Source organism: Lactuca sativa, chromosome 5, assembly GCF_002870075.4.
Source record: "Lactuca sativa cultivar Salinas chromosome 5, Lsat_Salinas_v11, whole genome shotgun sequence".
In the NCBI taxonomy this organism is placed as follows: Eukaryota; Viridiplantae; Streptophyta; class Magnoliopsida; order Asterales; family Asteraceae; genus Lactuca; species Lactuca sativa.
Window position 1 is genome coordinate 336,274,336 of NC_056627.2, and position 15,664 is coordinate 336,289,999.

Sequence of the window (15,664 nt, forward strand, 5' to 3'; positions counted from 1 at the left end):
TGTGTTGACTTTTGATCATGGTTGAATTTTTAGATTAAACTACAGTTTTAGGGTGTAGACTGAAAGGGTATCTCTTTATTGTTGTAAGGTTACTTGTTGTACATGTGTACTCTGTGTGTGAGCTGTTGCACCTAGATATTATCCTCAAGGTGAGTCATTTCACTATATTTAGATGTGTAATAGTGTATGCTTGCTTACCAGTTGGGCCTTACTTATTGATTGATGTTATTTGTGAAACTGAGTTGCTGATAACTCTTGGACAGTTGTGATAGTCCTCAGGGTTGTTGATAACCCCTTAAACATGTTGTTACTCCACAGGGTTGTTGATAACCCATAATATTTTATTATGCTAAGTTGTATGTAATATTTTAGGAAACTTGCTAAGCTTGGTGCTTACAGTTGTGGATTAAATGTGTTTCAAGTACTTCAGATGATCGCGGAAAGGAGAAAGCTAAACTGTACACTTCGTCTTGTAGATTTTATAATTTTCGAATTATGACTCTCTGATTTGGGATGATTGTATTTGATTCAGTTGGAGTTTTATGACTTGGTTTTTATAATACATGATGTTTTCTTTATATTAAAAATGAAATTTTTTGTGATAAAAATTAGGATGTTACAAGTTGGTATCAGAGCCCTGGTTTCAGGGATTTGGATGAAGTGGATAGCCTCTCTGGCTTGTAACGCCCCGATTCTCAGCTATTGATGTAAATAAGAATTTCTTTGGTTTTAAGTCCTACTCGACGAGTTGGTTGCCCTACTCGTTGAGTAGCAGCGGGGTGGGATCGCGTGTTTACTGACCTACTTGCCGAGTCCATGAAGGGACTCGACGAGTAGGAGCTAGTAGATGAAACCCTAAATCTAGGGGTTTTGCACCCTATTTAAAGAGGCTTAAGCCTTCTTTGGCTTCTTTGCAGTCTTTGAGAGCTCATAGAAACACTAATTCGTGTGGTGCTTCATTCTTATGTGTTTTGAGCTTTAGAAAGAAGGTTTTTGGAAAGGAAGAGCTTGGAGGGCAACAGACTAGGAGCAAGGAAGGTGTGGGAATCAGAAATCTACCTCAGTTAGCATCATTTGGAGGTATCAAGTCGCCACCTTTATCTCATTTTTCCTTCTAGACCTTATTTGGTTGAGATCTAGGTTTTTTTATGATTTGATTGTGATGATATTGTGGGAAATGAGCTAGATCTGAAGTTGTAACTTCAGATCTGGACCCCTCTTGGGTCCTAGAGTCATAAAGCTCCGAGTTTGGCCATGTATGAAGCTTTCCTTGAGTATGAAACCCCATTGTGAGCTTGGATTTGACATTTAGAGCATTTGTAGCTATGCATGCACGTAAAGTTTGCAACTTTACGTGAAAAGCATGCCTTGAATCTTGGATTTGTAAGTTGGATCCATTGCATGGCTTAAAAAGTGTTTGTATGGCTTAAGGGAGGAAGGAACTCAGCGAGTCGCAAGGTCGACTCGGCGAGTCATATGAAGATAGGCCTGGACCCGACGAGTTGGATGAACAACTCAGCGAGTCCGATGAAGATTGCCATAGAACTCGACGAGTTGTATGAACAACTTGGCGAGTCGGTTGAAGTTTCCCCAATTTATGTATGCATGTGTAACCATCGAGTTCCAAGAAGGGAACTCGACGAGTGGCCTTAGAACTCGATCGTAAACCAAAGGAACTCGATGAGTCACTCTGGTGACTTGGCGAGTGGGCAAGTACTTCAAGGAACTCGACGAGTAGCCGCGGGTACTCGGTGAGTAAGGGTCAACATGGACTGTTGACCTTGATTGATGACTTTGACTTTGACCAGGGTTGATTAGTTGGTTTATAAGGCACCTTGAAAGGTTGGGAAATGATGGGTATGATTGTATTATAGTAATAGGTGGTGGAGTTTTTAGCAGTGATCCGAGAGTTGGAGTTCATCTACCGAGTCAACGTCTGCAAGGTGAGTTATCCTCACTGTATCAAAAGGGTCTAAGGCACCAAGGCCAGCCTTTAGTTGTTATGGTTATGATATGATATGTATGAGACAATGATCATATAGATCAGAATCAGGATAGACAGTATGTTATGTTTTTATGATCCTTAGGGATTGGTATGTTAGTGGCCTGCTGGGCCGGTGCTCTAGCTATGAGAGATTGTTATGATTGATGATCAGTAAGATAGATATATTTGATGTCTGTATATGCCAGTATATGTTAGTTATGTGTACATGATTATTTGCTCGTTGGTTGGGTTGAGGTGGTCCTGCTTTGTGCTGAAGGCCAACATACCCTATCAGCGGTCCGGGGAGACTGTAGGCCCACGTGGCAGTCCAGTCATGCCGAAGGCTCGGTATAGTTTCAGTTAGACTGTAGGCCCTATAGGGCGGTCCAGTCAGGCCGATGGCCCAGTATGCATGTTGAGTGATTGATTAATACGAATATGATATTATCAGTATGGTATTGGTATTTTGGGGTAGCTCACTAAGCCCTCGGGCTTACAGTTTACAATTATTGTTTTAGGTACTTCAGAAGATCATGGCAAGGAGAAGGCGTGACCGTACCACTCCTCATCCTTATGATCTAACTTTTGGGACACTCTGATTGAATAATGATTTGAAAACATTTTTGTAAACAATACTATTGGGTTTTATTTATGATTGAAAAAGTTAAAATTTAGCGTAAAATTTATGGATGTTACATGGCTGTTGAGGCCACCTCTGCGGCAATGATCCTACGGATCTCATCATCATTGGTACCATGCCTCTTTGGACCGCTAGAGCCTGAACTGCATGTAAACACCATACTGAAATACACAAGGAAAAAGATGAAAACAAGACAAAATGCGCACACAGATACCAAACATATCTCAAATAACTCTTTGGTACCCTCCTCGAGATTCTTTCTTAATTGCATATGGATCCTATGCTTTTAGTAGTATGGACCCATACTACCTTCCACATCTATTTGTAGTTGACTTAGATTTCCTCTCCAAGTCCCAAGTCACAAAACATTATGCTCCTAATAAAGCAGCACATTTACACCTACGTGCCTAAGAAGCCACCTCTAAACACCTAGGTACGCATCTAGGTTCCTGCTCAGCCACATCGTTGCTCTGCAAGAAATCTATGCTTCTTGCAAATTGCTCCAAGTATACCAATTGTACATAACCAAGACTCGATAGACATTCAAATAAAAGACTCCACCCCAAATCCACAACCAGACAAGGAACATGAAGTAAGGTTAAATCAAGTATTTTATAGGGATATAAAACCTTAGTTATGCACAACCATAGAGTATACACCAAGCAATTCGCAATCATAGTTTCAACCATAGCAAGGAATTCAGATTTAATCTCCTAGGCTATAAGGCATCACAAAGTCATGCAAACTTATCCTGGAATTCATGAGGGATCCTTAGCCTATCAATTAGCATGCATTTCTATCTGCTCAAATAACATCAATTGCACTCCACCATATGATACATTTATGAATATTTTGGGAGATCACTTCTTTGAGCTCCGGATGACTTTACACATCCCATCCTTTGTTCTTTTCTTAAAACTCATTCTCTTTGTAAAAAGGATTTTATAAAACCCTCAGATCCTTACTTTGAGTCTAGTACAACCCTTTTTCTGCAAGCTAACAAGAAGATATCCAAACCAAAATATCCTGAATAGACCTCCAACATTATGTGTTTGAAGAAGTAAAAAAGTTATTTTTAACAAATCTATGGTAAATTTAATAAAAGTAGTCACCATTGCATTATTTTTCACTAATTGCGACTCATATTTTGGAAATATACTCATATTCTTAAAGAAGAATTTAGTCATAAGAAGGGGTGATACATCTGATTCTTTTTTCATTAAGGACTTTCATCAAACAGGTAGAATGCATGTATAGTTTAAGTGAATTTGTTGAATAACAATAATTACTTTGTACATACCTTGTTAGTTTTACAAAACATATTGCTTGAAAACTATTGAAAACCAAACCTTAAAAGTGCTCTAAATCAAACCTTGACAAATTTTAAAAATTATAAATCTGATAAATAGAAATCGAATCTTAAAAGTGCTCAAAATTGATCTAAAACAGCTAAACAAATATGATCTTTGTTAAAGAATTGTTGAAATTGAAGATTAACGTAGAAAAACTAACCCTTTTTTTGTTGAAAATGGATGATTCTGGTGCTAAAAATCGATTAGATTTTGAGGGTGATATATGTGATTTGATGAAGTATATTGTTGAAAATAACCTCTATTTGATGATCACCCCAGATGTCGATAGATGAAAATCAACCCCAATTAATCTGGTTATCAATTACAAATCTAGAAGAATGAAGAAGATGAACTCGGAAAACACAAAAAATCATGAATTTAGAAGCTATGATTTAGATATGATACGATTATTCTTCAATCAATTAATCTCAAAAATCTGATGATGATATGGTTGAAATAAGTGAAGATTTAAGGAGATTGAAGATTGACTACATGATAAGATTAAGGAATGTTGATCACATAGGAACGATAATCTAGGTAGAGGAATCAAAGTAGATGAAAATATTATTGAAGATTACGTGAATATAGCGCTAATTGTGTATCAAATCTGATAGTGATGTTATTTTTAACATAGTGACTAATCTGCCCCTAATTAAATAATCAGTTAGATTAATTATTGTTAATTCGTTTTTTTATAAACCATAAGATCAAATTTAATGAAAGGCTAAGATTTGGTACATATGTCTCACAAAATATAAGTGGTCACAAATGAATATATATATATATATATATATATATATATATATATATATATATATATATATATATATATATAGGTTTAGGTTCATTTGAGACTATGTTAATTTTGTGAGACCGTGAGACGCAATGTAAAAATAATTTTAAAATGCAAAATAAAAAAAATGTTTTCTTAAACAATGCTAATCATTACCTTAATTTACACAAAACATTTTTTTTTGTTATTTTGATTTTTAGAAAGTCATTTTTATCGAAAAATATTTTAAATATATCAAAATTCATAACTTTTTATTCTCTATAAATAGACATCCATATCGATATAGTTTTAAGATAACATAAAAAATTTATTTTTTTAGAATAAAACGTATGCTTAACTTTTTTTATAATTTAAGTATCGTTCATATATGAATATGACACATAATAAAGTTTTTTTTACTTAAAATATATTTTATACATCATCTTTCATCATATATTCTATTTATATTTGAATAAAACATGTATTACGTGTCGTCATATTTTATATTCATATATGAATAAAACATTTATCAGATTTTTGTTATAGTTAATTTGTTATTCATTTATGAATAAGTAGTATAAATGATACTTAAACTATAAAAAAAATTAATTATATATTTTTATTCATAAGTAAATAACGAATGTAGTGTATCAAAATTTTGATACATTTTTATTCACTTATGAAAAACGATAGCTGAGAATATAAAAAAAATAAGTTTTTTATTTTATTTTAAAACTATATCAATATGGATGTCTATTTGTAGAGAATAAAAAATCATGAATTTTGGTAGATATAAAATTATTTTTTCGATAAAAATAGCTTCTTAAAAATTAAAAAAACGAAAAAGCTATGTTTTTATATATATTAAGGTAATGATTAATATAGTTTAAGGAAACATGTTTTGTTATATAACACATGTGTATTCCTTTCCCATTTTCGTTGGTACGACCGAGATTTTTACGGCAAAAATAAATAGGTGATTGAGAATGATTCCCCCATTCGCTCAGAGTCATAATAAGTATGGTGATTTATTATAAATTTGATTAAAGTGTTAAACATAGATCGTAAATATCAAACGAAATAGTTATATTATTTTATTTATATAGTTCTCATTAAAAAATTAACATTATATATATATATATATATATATATATATTTCCATTTAAATTAAAGAAAGTAAAATGGGCCGGGGATAAATTCATAAATGTGAAAAGGAGGTGACACAAAACTAGCAATCCAACGTGCATGCACCCGATCGCCCGATGTGACTTCCCCGCGGCCTGTAAATTGACAATTTTTTTTTTAATAGATTATACATTTTTATTTTATTTTGTTAAACCTAAATTTTACTTGTTATTTCAGTTACCAACATGTCAATTATTATTATTTTTCATGAGTCTAGATTTTGTATTTTTTACGTTTAGACCTATTTTTTTTTTTCAAAATAAACTTTAGTTTAACATATTTCTTATTATTTTATTAATATAGCCAATTATTAATACTATATCCCTAACACACATTCGTCGTCAGTATCAATCAACTAAAAGAATAATTGATTCTAACACCGTACGTTATGTTTATGTTTTTTTTTTGTACACAACATCGGGTCATATATCTGATTCTTAGACCGTAGCTAACCCTATATCATATTGTCTCAAGGCTATTTTCACAAGATTTAGTATGTTTTCAAATGTTGTCACAATGCTATTTTCAAAATGTTTGATGGTATGTTTTATTTTAACAGTATATTGGAATCGTTTTTCAAGTAAGTTGTTATTTATTGACCTTTATGCCTATTTTGTCTCAAGTGCTTATCAATGTTTACAAAGAATACTAAATTTATTCGACAATGTATGTATAGATGATCGTACATTAGCTATTTTTTACCTATGTAACCTCTAACATGAAGTTAATTGATATATGTATATTTAACTATATGTTTAATGCATATTTCTAATACCTTTAGCTACAATTATGATTATTTTGGAACAAAAGGTACTTATTATGGTTTAAATATATATTGTAGTAGCAAATACATGCTCAAGAAAAAAAAGGAAGCAAACATGGAGCTGGAAGCAGGAAAATGGAAAATAAGATTTAAAGACTGAAGAACATGCCGTGGTGATCCTCCAACACAACGTGGTGAAGGGAAGATTCTCGACCAATCACCCGACCTGGAGAATACAAATATACATGATGACCACGATGTGGTGACTTTCAACCACGACGTGGTTAACCGATATATGGAAATTATAAATACCCAAACATTTGGTCGAATGGAGAGGCTTCTAACCAGTTTCCTGAGGAAAATGACGACTAAAACCCCTTGGAAACTCAGGAGAAGATCGGGAATCAAGTGAAACTTAAGAATTGAAGAAGAATTAGAAGATTTCTACATTGATAAATTCGGTTTGCTAATCATTACCTATGTCTAGCTTAATTTATATGGATTTGATGTGTCTTTCTGCTACAATGAGAGGCTAAAAACTTTTTACTTCTATTCGGTGAAGATGAACATAATCCACATGTGTTGATGTCGATTATTGGATGTATATTATTGATTTTACTCGTGTTTGATAATCCAAACCCTAACATGTTTTAGTTATAGTTTATATTGCTTATAAATCAGACTCTATGTGATAGTTGACCATTCTAATTGCATGAATTTATTTCCTAATTGTTTATGATCATTAAATAATTACAGCTAAGATTAATCACATCTTAGATTAAGTAATTAAAGCTAGTAACTTTAACTATGTTAGAGAGCATAGTTAATCTTAATTTGTGCTTGGTTGCTTAACTTGATCATAAAAAAGTAACCTTTATCATTCATAGTCCAATTCGTGTTTATTATTGATTTGGTGTTTAACTTGTGCATTATCATTGCATGGTAATTCATTAATTGGTAAGTCTAGATATTTGACCATAATAGCTAGTTAACAAATTTGTAATCAATATAATATATCCATTAGAAATCAACCACAAGAGAAGGTGAAATCGAATCAAAGTAGAAGTACTCTTTAATTCTTGAAGTTAATTTGCTTTCTTTGCTTGATTAATTATGTAGTTGATAGTAAGTTCTTCTGATCATGCAAAATCAGTAAAACACCCAAATCATAATTTGTTTCTTAGTTTAATTAGAAGTAGTTATTTTAATTGAATTCCATTCTCTATGTTTGACACCAGACTTACTTGAGCTATTCTATAATTTGACTAGGTACACTGCCTATAAGTCCATAGTTAGTAAAAGTTTGTTAGGTTATAAATTTAAGACTGATAGGTATATTTATGCACATTAAGTTTTTGGCGAAGTTGCCAAGGAGCGACTTATTTGATTTATAATTTAATTGCTTTTAGTTACTCGATCCTTTTGTGTGGTAAAAACCACAAAAAGTTATTTTTCTGCATTTACTTTGCTTTCTGAACAACAACCATATGGTTACCTTTACCATGTCCTGGTTACATCTCAGTAAAATTTTACTTTAGTAATTTTTATTCTTTTTCGGGTTTTTGTTTTCTTTTGTTCTCATTTCAGTGATTTATGACCCGAAGATCTAAAACTCCAATGGTTCCACCACTTCACGTTCCAGAATCAGCTTTTCACAACAAGAACAAGAAAGCCAACAAGTCAACTAGTAGTTTTCATTAGGACACAGGTTTTGAAAGTTTTGAGAGGACACATGACAAGAAGGGAATTGGATATGAGCCATAAACATCCACCGAAGAAAGTTCAAACTAAGAAGAGATAAAAAGCAAGGTTGAAAAGATGGCAGACATCACAAGGATGACTATGGGATGTTACAAGAAGAGGATACATGAAGATAATGGACCAAGTCTAGTACCACTTGAAATATCAACTGAAAGAAGTTCTAAGCTCAAGGACATACCTTTTACCGGGAAAGAGCATTCAAGCGCATAGATGAAGTAAAGGACATTGCAACTACTTTTAATGTTCCAAACATGCCACGAGAGTCAGTGCTACTTAGGATGCTTCCAGTGACATTTCCCGGTGAAGTTAAGGTTTGGTTGAAATCACTCACACCCAGATCCATTACTACATAGGTAAATTTTTGTGACGCTTTCATCGAGCAATTTATCCCACCTTCGAATATCTCAAAGCTCAAGAAAAAGATTGCTAATTTTCAACAATATGTTGGTGAGTTCTTATATAAAGCATGGGAGAGATACAAGGGTTTTCTTAGGTGTTGTCCTCAACACGATCTCAATGTCCAACAAGAAGTGTCCATTTTCTATGAGAGTGAATGTCACAACAAGGCAACATCTTGAATTTCTAGGACCAATGACGAAGATTGAACCGACCACTATCAAAGAGTTGATAGAAGAGTTCGTGAAGCATTCATGTGAGTATCATAACCCATGAGAGGATGTTACTAGAGTTAAAGGATATGGAGGTAACAAGAACACGGTTTTGGTTTTGGCAAAGTTAGAGAATATGCATTGAATGATGACAAAGATGGATCGATCGATCCATGAAATAAGAGTCGGTTGAAATAATTATGGTGGGCCACACTTGACTAAGGATTGTGATCTAGATGAGAATGGTAACCGAAAAGCACAAGTTTGCTACTCGAGTGGTGATCGATTTGATGAACATTAGAGGAAGCGCAAAAAGGAGTGGTTTCCATATGAAGAGTATAAGAAGCAAAAGGATGAAAATTTTAGACAAACCGGTCGAGGTTTTTACTAAAAAGCAACCACCACTTGAGAAGAAGAGGGAGTTTGAGTCAGTACTTCATAGGTTTATCGAAGCCTCAGAAAAAAAGGCATGCTGCTATTGATGATAATGTGAGGAATCATCAAGCTTCCATCAAGAACATAGAAACTCAACTAGGGAAATTAACAACACCTGTTAATGAGAGATTACCCCCTCGAAATCAAGACCAAAAATCACAACATCATGTAACTGAAATTTACACTGAAGAAGAAGTTCATTCTGAGCCATTTATGATCCATGAAACAACTACTAACTAGCCCGATTCGTGTTTAGAAGAAAGGAAGCCCAAAGCTAAAAGAGCAAAATGTGGATCGCATTCTGATGATTCACCACATCGGGGTCACGTCTAAAATAAAATAATAATTAGACCCAATATCTTTGAAGAAAGTTGAAGTAGTCGTGACAAGGATTCCAGAGATATAAGGATCGCTGAAATTCAACTTATAACAAAGAAGTTATGTCCCGTCGAAGTTTTGCGATTAAACCGGCATGGCTCCGCGTATCGTAAAAAGTAAAATTTTGACAAAATACTTTTTAGCCTTAGCGTTCTAACAAAAGCCATAGTAGATGTTAAACCGAGAGCATGTATGTAGAGAACGTCCAAATCTGACTTCGTTAGAAGAAGTTATGATTTTTCTAAGATTCAGCGTAGTGGTATAGAGTCTGGAAATCAAATTTTAGATCGATCGATTATTAGCCGATACACCCTAAACGGGAATTAAAGATCTCGTTAATAGGAGCTCAACGATATAAAGATAATCAAGAATGGAAATCGGATGAAAAAGTTATGAATTTTTAATGGACTTTAACTGTCTAAGCCTGTTAAAATATAACTTTGAAATTTAAATCAAAATTAGCCAATGGAGTCTAAACGAAAGTTGTTGATCATGTTGCTACCTACACGTGGATATAAAGAACGTAAAAAACGGAGCTCATATGCGAAAGTTACAAATTTTAGAAGATAATTAGTTTTTGGGATTAACCAGTGAGTGACACGTGGCAAGATCTGGGCCACAACTTCTTCCCCATGGCTTGGAACGAGATCATGACACCTGGACGGAGTACACCCAACATAGTGTTGAGTACGCCCAACATACGTACACTCCTCCAGCCTATAAATAGAGCTTGTTTTTCACTCGTTTCTCCACACCTTCTCAACCAATTCTCTCCCAAACACCCCCAAACTCTCTAAGATTTTCTCTGGCACCTCCTAGGTTTTAGTAGCGATGCCCGGAGCTCCGGAAAGCCCCAAGAAGAAGAGCTTTCTACTCAAAAGTTCTGCCTGTGCAGAGACTGGTTTCTCTCTAAACCACTTGTAAATTGAGTTATGCTTACCTTACTTTAAGTATAACTTATGTTTAAGTTCATTATCGTTATTATGAACCTCTAAAAAAGATTTGTCAATGATTCCAAGTTGTTATACATATCAATATACTTATGGGGATGATGTCTAGGCTGGATTTAGTTAATTGTTTAAAGTCGAATTTCCAAACAATATAATTCTTATACCAAACGGACCCTACCTCCGATATGATCCTACTTGGTTGTTCCTTGCTTGATAGATCTTGAAGTATACTTTGAAATAATGATGAATCTAGACTTATAATTAGTCGCAATAGATAATAGACTAAGACTTAGTGATAATGATACTAGGTTTCGTCAAAGGAAAACACAATTGTTAAAAGCGAAGCGCTGCTCGAATTTCGAGTCATCACTTTATCAAGTGAGTGCATACTTACTTTCATCTTACACATAGATATGGAATATTTAATATAAATTACATGCTATGTGTTCCTATTATTTGTGTTCCTAATATCTATGGTAGATGAACGATTTATACATGTTTTACTTGATTTAAATTGTATATGTAATTTATACCTATAATTATGTTGGGTAAATATGGGTAGATGATATGGATGATGAAAGATAAAATAAATGATAAGAGGCCTTGATGTTAAAGTTGATCCAGTCATCTAGCAGAGTATAGATGAAGACCACAGACTATTCTAGACCGTATAGTGGAACGCTAGCAGACTCGCAGCCTGTAGGTGTTTGTGAACGACGTGTTCACCAGTTGTACTCCATCCCCTTTATGGTTACATTACTGACATATATTGCTGAGTAATCCCCTAAGCATTATTATCAATCCCGAAGATAATCCTTAGGCTAGGTCCCTTCAGTTAGATTTTTTAGGGACATAAATGAGGATAACGGGAATGGGTAATCGGGTTGAATGATGTGATGAAAATAAAGAATTTAATTAATGTGGGTTGAAAACCATGTATGCACACCAGGCTCCCAAGCCTGACCCACTCTATTTCTTGTATTACAGGTAGTGGCACAAGAGCACCGATGTGATGATCAGATGAGAGATATATGGGTTATAGGCCAGTAAAATAATAGATGTTGTAAAGCCTATGTTATTTCTGTTTATGCTTATGTACTATATTGACGATGACATCCCAACATTTTTAATATAATTAAAATACGTTTCTTCAGAAATGATTTTATAATATCTTTATCATATTTTCAGAACAAATTCCACAATATAATTCTTCAAAAAGATACTCTGATTTTTAAATAAAGCATAAACAAACCGGTCTTTTCTGGCCGTGAAATTGGGGATGTCACAATAAATGCTCCATTTTTGAAGTCAATGGCTAAACTTCCAAAATTTTAAAAAGATGTTATGAATAATAGGAAGGAGATGGAAAAAGCTTCAACCATTGTGTTAAATGAGTTATGTTCAACTTCGGTTATTAGTGGGTTGCTAATCAAAATAGGAGATCCTAGCCAGCTAACTTTTCCTTGTGAATTTGGAAATTCTACTTCTATAAATGCTTTAGCTAATTCAGGGGAAAGCATTAATCTTATGCCATACTCTTTCTACAAGAAGCTTGGTCTACCAAGGCTCCAAGACATGAAGATGACACTTAGAATGGCGGATCACACAATCACTAACCCACGTAGAATTATTGAAGACTTGTTGGTGAAGTTAGGGAATTTTGTTTTTCTTGTTGATTTTGTGGTATTATATATGAAAGAAAATGAATACCTTCCTATAATTTTGGCAAGACCATTCTTGAGTACCGCTAGATCACTTGTTGATATCCACGAATCAAAGCTCACACTTTGTATAGAAGATGAGGAACTTACTTTCAAAATGAGATGTCAATAAATGGAGTGTCAAAAATGGATGATTTGGAAGAAGATCTTGATGAGATAATTGAAATTGAAAATATGATGTAAGAGGAATTAAATGTTTGGGAGAAGCCTCATGTTTCAAATGTCAAATGTTCTAAACCAAGAGCCTCAATTCCTATGACATTTGAGGTGATCGCGTTCACTATACCTAAGGCTCAAGTGGAAGAAGCAAGTGATGAAGTAGAAGATGATTTGTATGAAGAGGTTGAAATAATTGATGACTATAGGTGGTGAATTAGAGGAGCCAACAATGGTCAAGATGGAGTTAGATGAGAAGAAGAGTAACAAGGTGAAAGGAAAGAACAAACGGGTGAAGTGTAAACATGAAGGATACGCTACTCAAAAGAAGAAGGAAAATCCGAAAAAAAAAGCATAAATAAGAAGGGTTCAAGCATACAAGAGCAAGTGGAAAGAGCAAGAATGAGAAAAGGGTTATCCTACTCCCAACCGCAACAACATAGAATAGGAAGGAGTCCGGATCACGACTCCTCAAAAAGAAGTGCTTTTCGGGAAGGAACCAGATTATTAAGAGTTTGCATTTTCTTTTCCTTTTAATTTCTTTTTAGTTTTCAGTTTTATTTTTAGTGTAACCGAATAATCATGTGTTTCTATAGTATTTTGAAGAGAATGAGTCAATGATCCATAAAGTTGCCAACTTTATGGATCCCATACAAGCCACCCAAACATGCAAAAATGAGCTTATAACTTAGATCTAGAATGAAAAAGGTAAAAAGGTCCAAGCTTTAAGACTCACAATGGTCCAAAAGCTCCATAAGATTGCAATGTATGAGCCAAAAAGCCAAGAGGTTGCTTAACCAAGGCATTCTTCCACTTCAAGTAGCTAAAAACCACTAAAGAATGCTTCAAAGATCTCAAAAATGCATAAGAACTTCAAGAGGGTCGAGATTAGGGTTGTCCATAGGCTTAGAGGATGAGAGAGATTGAGGATTGATAACCCTAGCCTCTCATTCACTTAAATACCCAAAAATTAGGGTTTAGGGTCATTAAGCCATTCTCACATCATGAGACCCTATGCCTCACATTGTGAGTTTCCAAAAATGCAGGTCAACAGGTTAATGGTCACTCACAACGTGATTCCCAAGATCTCATGTCGAGAGGACCCTTATAATGAAAAATAAAAGAATGAATTTTAGTAACTTAAGGTTCCAGATGTTACAATTCTCCCCCACTTAAATAGGACTTTTTCCTTGAAGTCCGCTGCCCCAAATAACTCTGGATAGTTTTCCTTCATCTCATCTTCCGACTCCTACGTCCATTCAAAACCCTTGCGATGCTGCCATTGCACTTTCACCAACTCAACAACCTTGGTCCTCAAGGTTTTTATCTTCTGGTCAAGAATCGCCATTCGTCTCTCAATATAGTTCAAGAGTTCATCCACTTGAATACCCTCCCATGGAACCATTACACAATCATCCACTAAACACTTCCACAACTAAGAGAAATGGTACGTTCTATGGATCTAAATGAGCTCAACTGGAAGATCCAAGCGATAAGCAACTCGGCCCACTCGGGCCAAAACCCTAAAAGTACCAATATCCATCGGGACCAACTTACCCATCTTTCAGAATTAGATGACACATTTCCAAGGTGACACCTTCAAGAGAACCATATCCCCCACCTGGAACGCTAAGTCTGACCAGCATTTGTCGGCATAACTTTTCTGCCGCTCTAAGCTGTCTGGAGCCTACTCCGAACCTGCTGAATCAATTCAATGGTCTTGAGTATCACCTCGGTACTCCCCATAACCCACTGACCGACCTCACCCTAACATATCGGGGTCCTACATTTCCTCCCGTAAAGCAGCTCAAAAGGAGGACGATCATTGTTGGCATGATAACTGTTGTTATAAGAAATTCCGCTAACGAAAGATACGTATCCCAACTGCCACCAAAATCCAAAACACACGCCCGTAACATATCCTCTAGAGTCTGAATGGTCTGCTCGCTCTGATTATCGGTCTGCAGATAGAAGGCTATGCTAAAATAGAGACGAGTACCCAACTCGTCACGGAACCTCTTCCAAAACCTGGAAGTAAACCTGACATACCTGTCTGAAACCATGGAAACCGACACAACATGCCATGCCACAACCTCCCTAATGTACACCTTGGCCAACTTCTCCGCACAAACACACCCCTGAATCAGTATAAAATTCGTGCTCTAGGTAAATCGATCCATGATGACCCAAATTGAATCCACTATGCGCAATCCGAGGTAATTGTTGGGTTTTATGTACTATAACACTCTTATGGTGCACATACAACCCTAACGCTTTGGATCTAAGTTTTCTCTAGTTATACATTCAATATTCATTTTCCATAGCATGAAGCCTTACTAGCATGCAACTTTGATACATGAAACATACAAAACTAGTTAGAAGAATACCTCTTAGTTGTAGCACGTAGAATTTGGCCTTTCAAGAGCTTAGAACCCCAAGTGTGATGCCTCAAACAAGTCATAAACACCATGAACAAATAGAGGACTTTGAGAGAGAGGTTAGGAGCACACAAAATCGGATAGGGTTCTTGATGGAGCTTTTCGGTCCCGATTTTGGAGCTAAGGGGTTACACTTATAGTGTGGAATTCCTAGAGTTTCGACATGTAAACCCTAATCCACACCCTTGGGCCTTTAATCCAATAATCCATATGATAAGCCCTTTGGACTAAATCTTCATGGACTCCACAAAGATTTAGTCCACATAATCAACATGGATCATTAGCCCAAACTATAAGCATCACTAATTTACTTAAACAGTCCCCGTTAATTTAATTAGTCTCTTTTGATCACTAAATTAATTCCAAATTAATTCTTGATCAATACTAATTAAATAATATGATTCCTCAATTAATATATTATACTTATAATATATTAATAAATCACACTTATAATATATTAATAAATCAAAAATAACCTCTTTCTCAAAATCCATCCTATCAAATTGTTCTGTTGAAGGCAA

The 15,664-nt window shown here is 34.9% G+C and overlaps 1 protein-coding gene and 1 non-coding gene across 2 annotated transcripts; one reads left to right on the top strand and one right to left on the bottom strand.

The window, feature by feature from the left end:
- Positions 1 to 8,864: 8,864 nt before the first annotated feature.
- On the bottom strand, positions 8,865 to 8,971 carry LOC111921095 (small nucleolar RNA R71). The gene has a single exon (XR_002860064.1). It is a non-coding gene; the product is annotated as a small nucleolar RNA R71 (small nucleolar RNA).
- Positions 8,972 to 12,190: 3,219 nt separating this feature from the next.
- Positions 12,191 to 13,063, top strand: LOC111921071 (uncharacterized). The gene is made up of 2 exons (XM_023916661.1): positions 12,191 to 12,653; positions 12,915 to 13,063. The coding sequence occupies exons 1-2, from the start codon at positions 12,191 to 12,193 to the stop codon at positions 13,061 to 13,063; spliced, it is 612 nt and encodes a 203-aa protein (XP_023772429.1).
- Positions 13,064 to 15,664: the final 2,601 nt, after the last annotated feature.

Bases quoted from the DNA above. Each gene is read 5' to 3' on its own strand.
- LOC111921071 (XM_023916661.1), top strand. From the start codon at position 12,191: ATGGAAAAAGCTTCAACCATTGTGTTAAATGAGTTATGTTCAACTTCG. The intron at 12,654-12,914 runs GTCAATAAATGG...TGATGACTATAG, and splicing joins ACTTACTTTCAAAATGAGAT to GTGGTGAATTAGAGGAGCCA.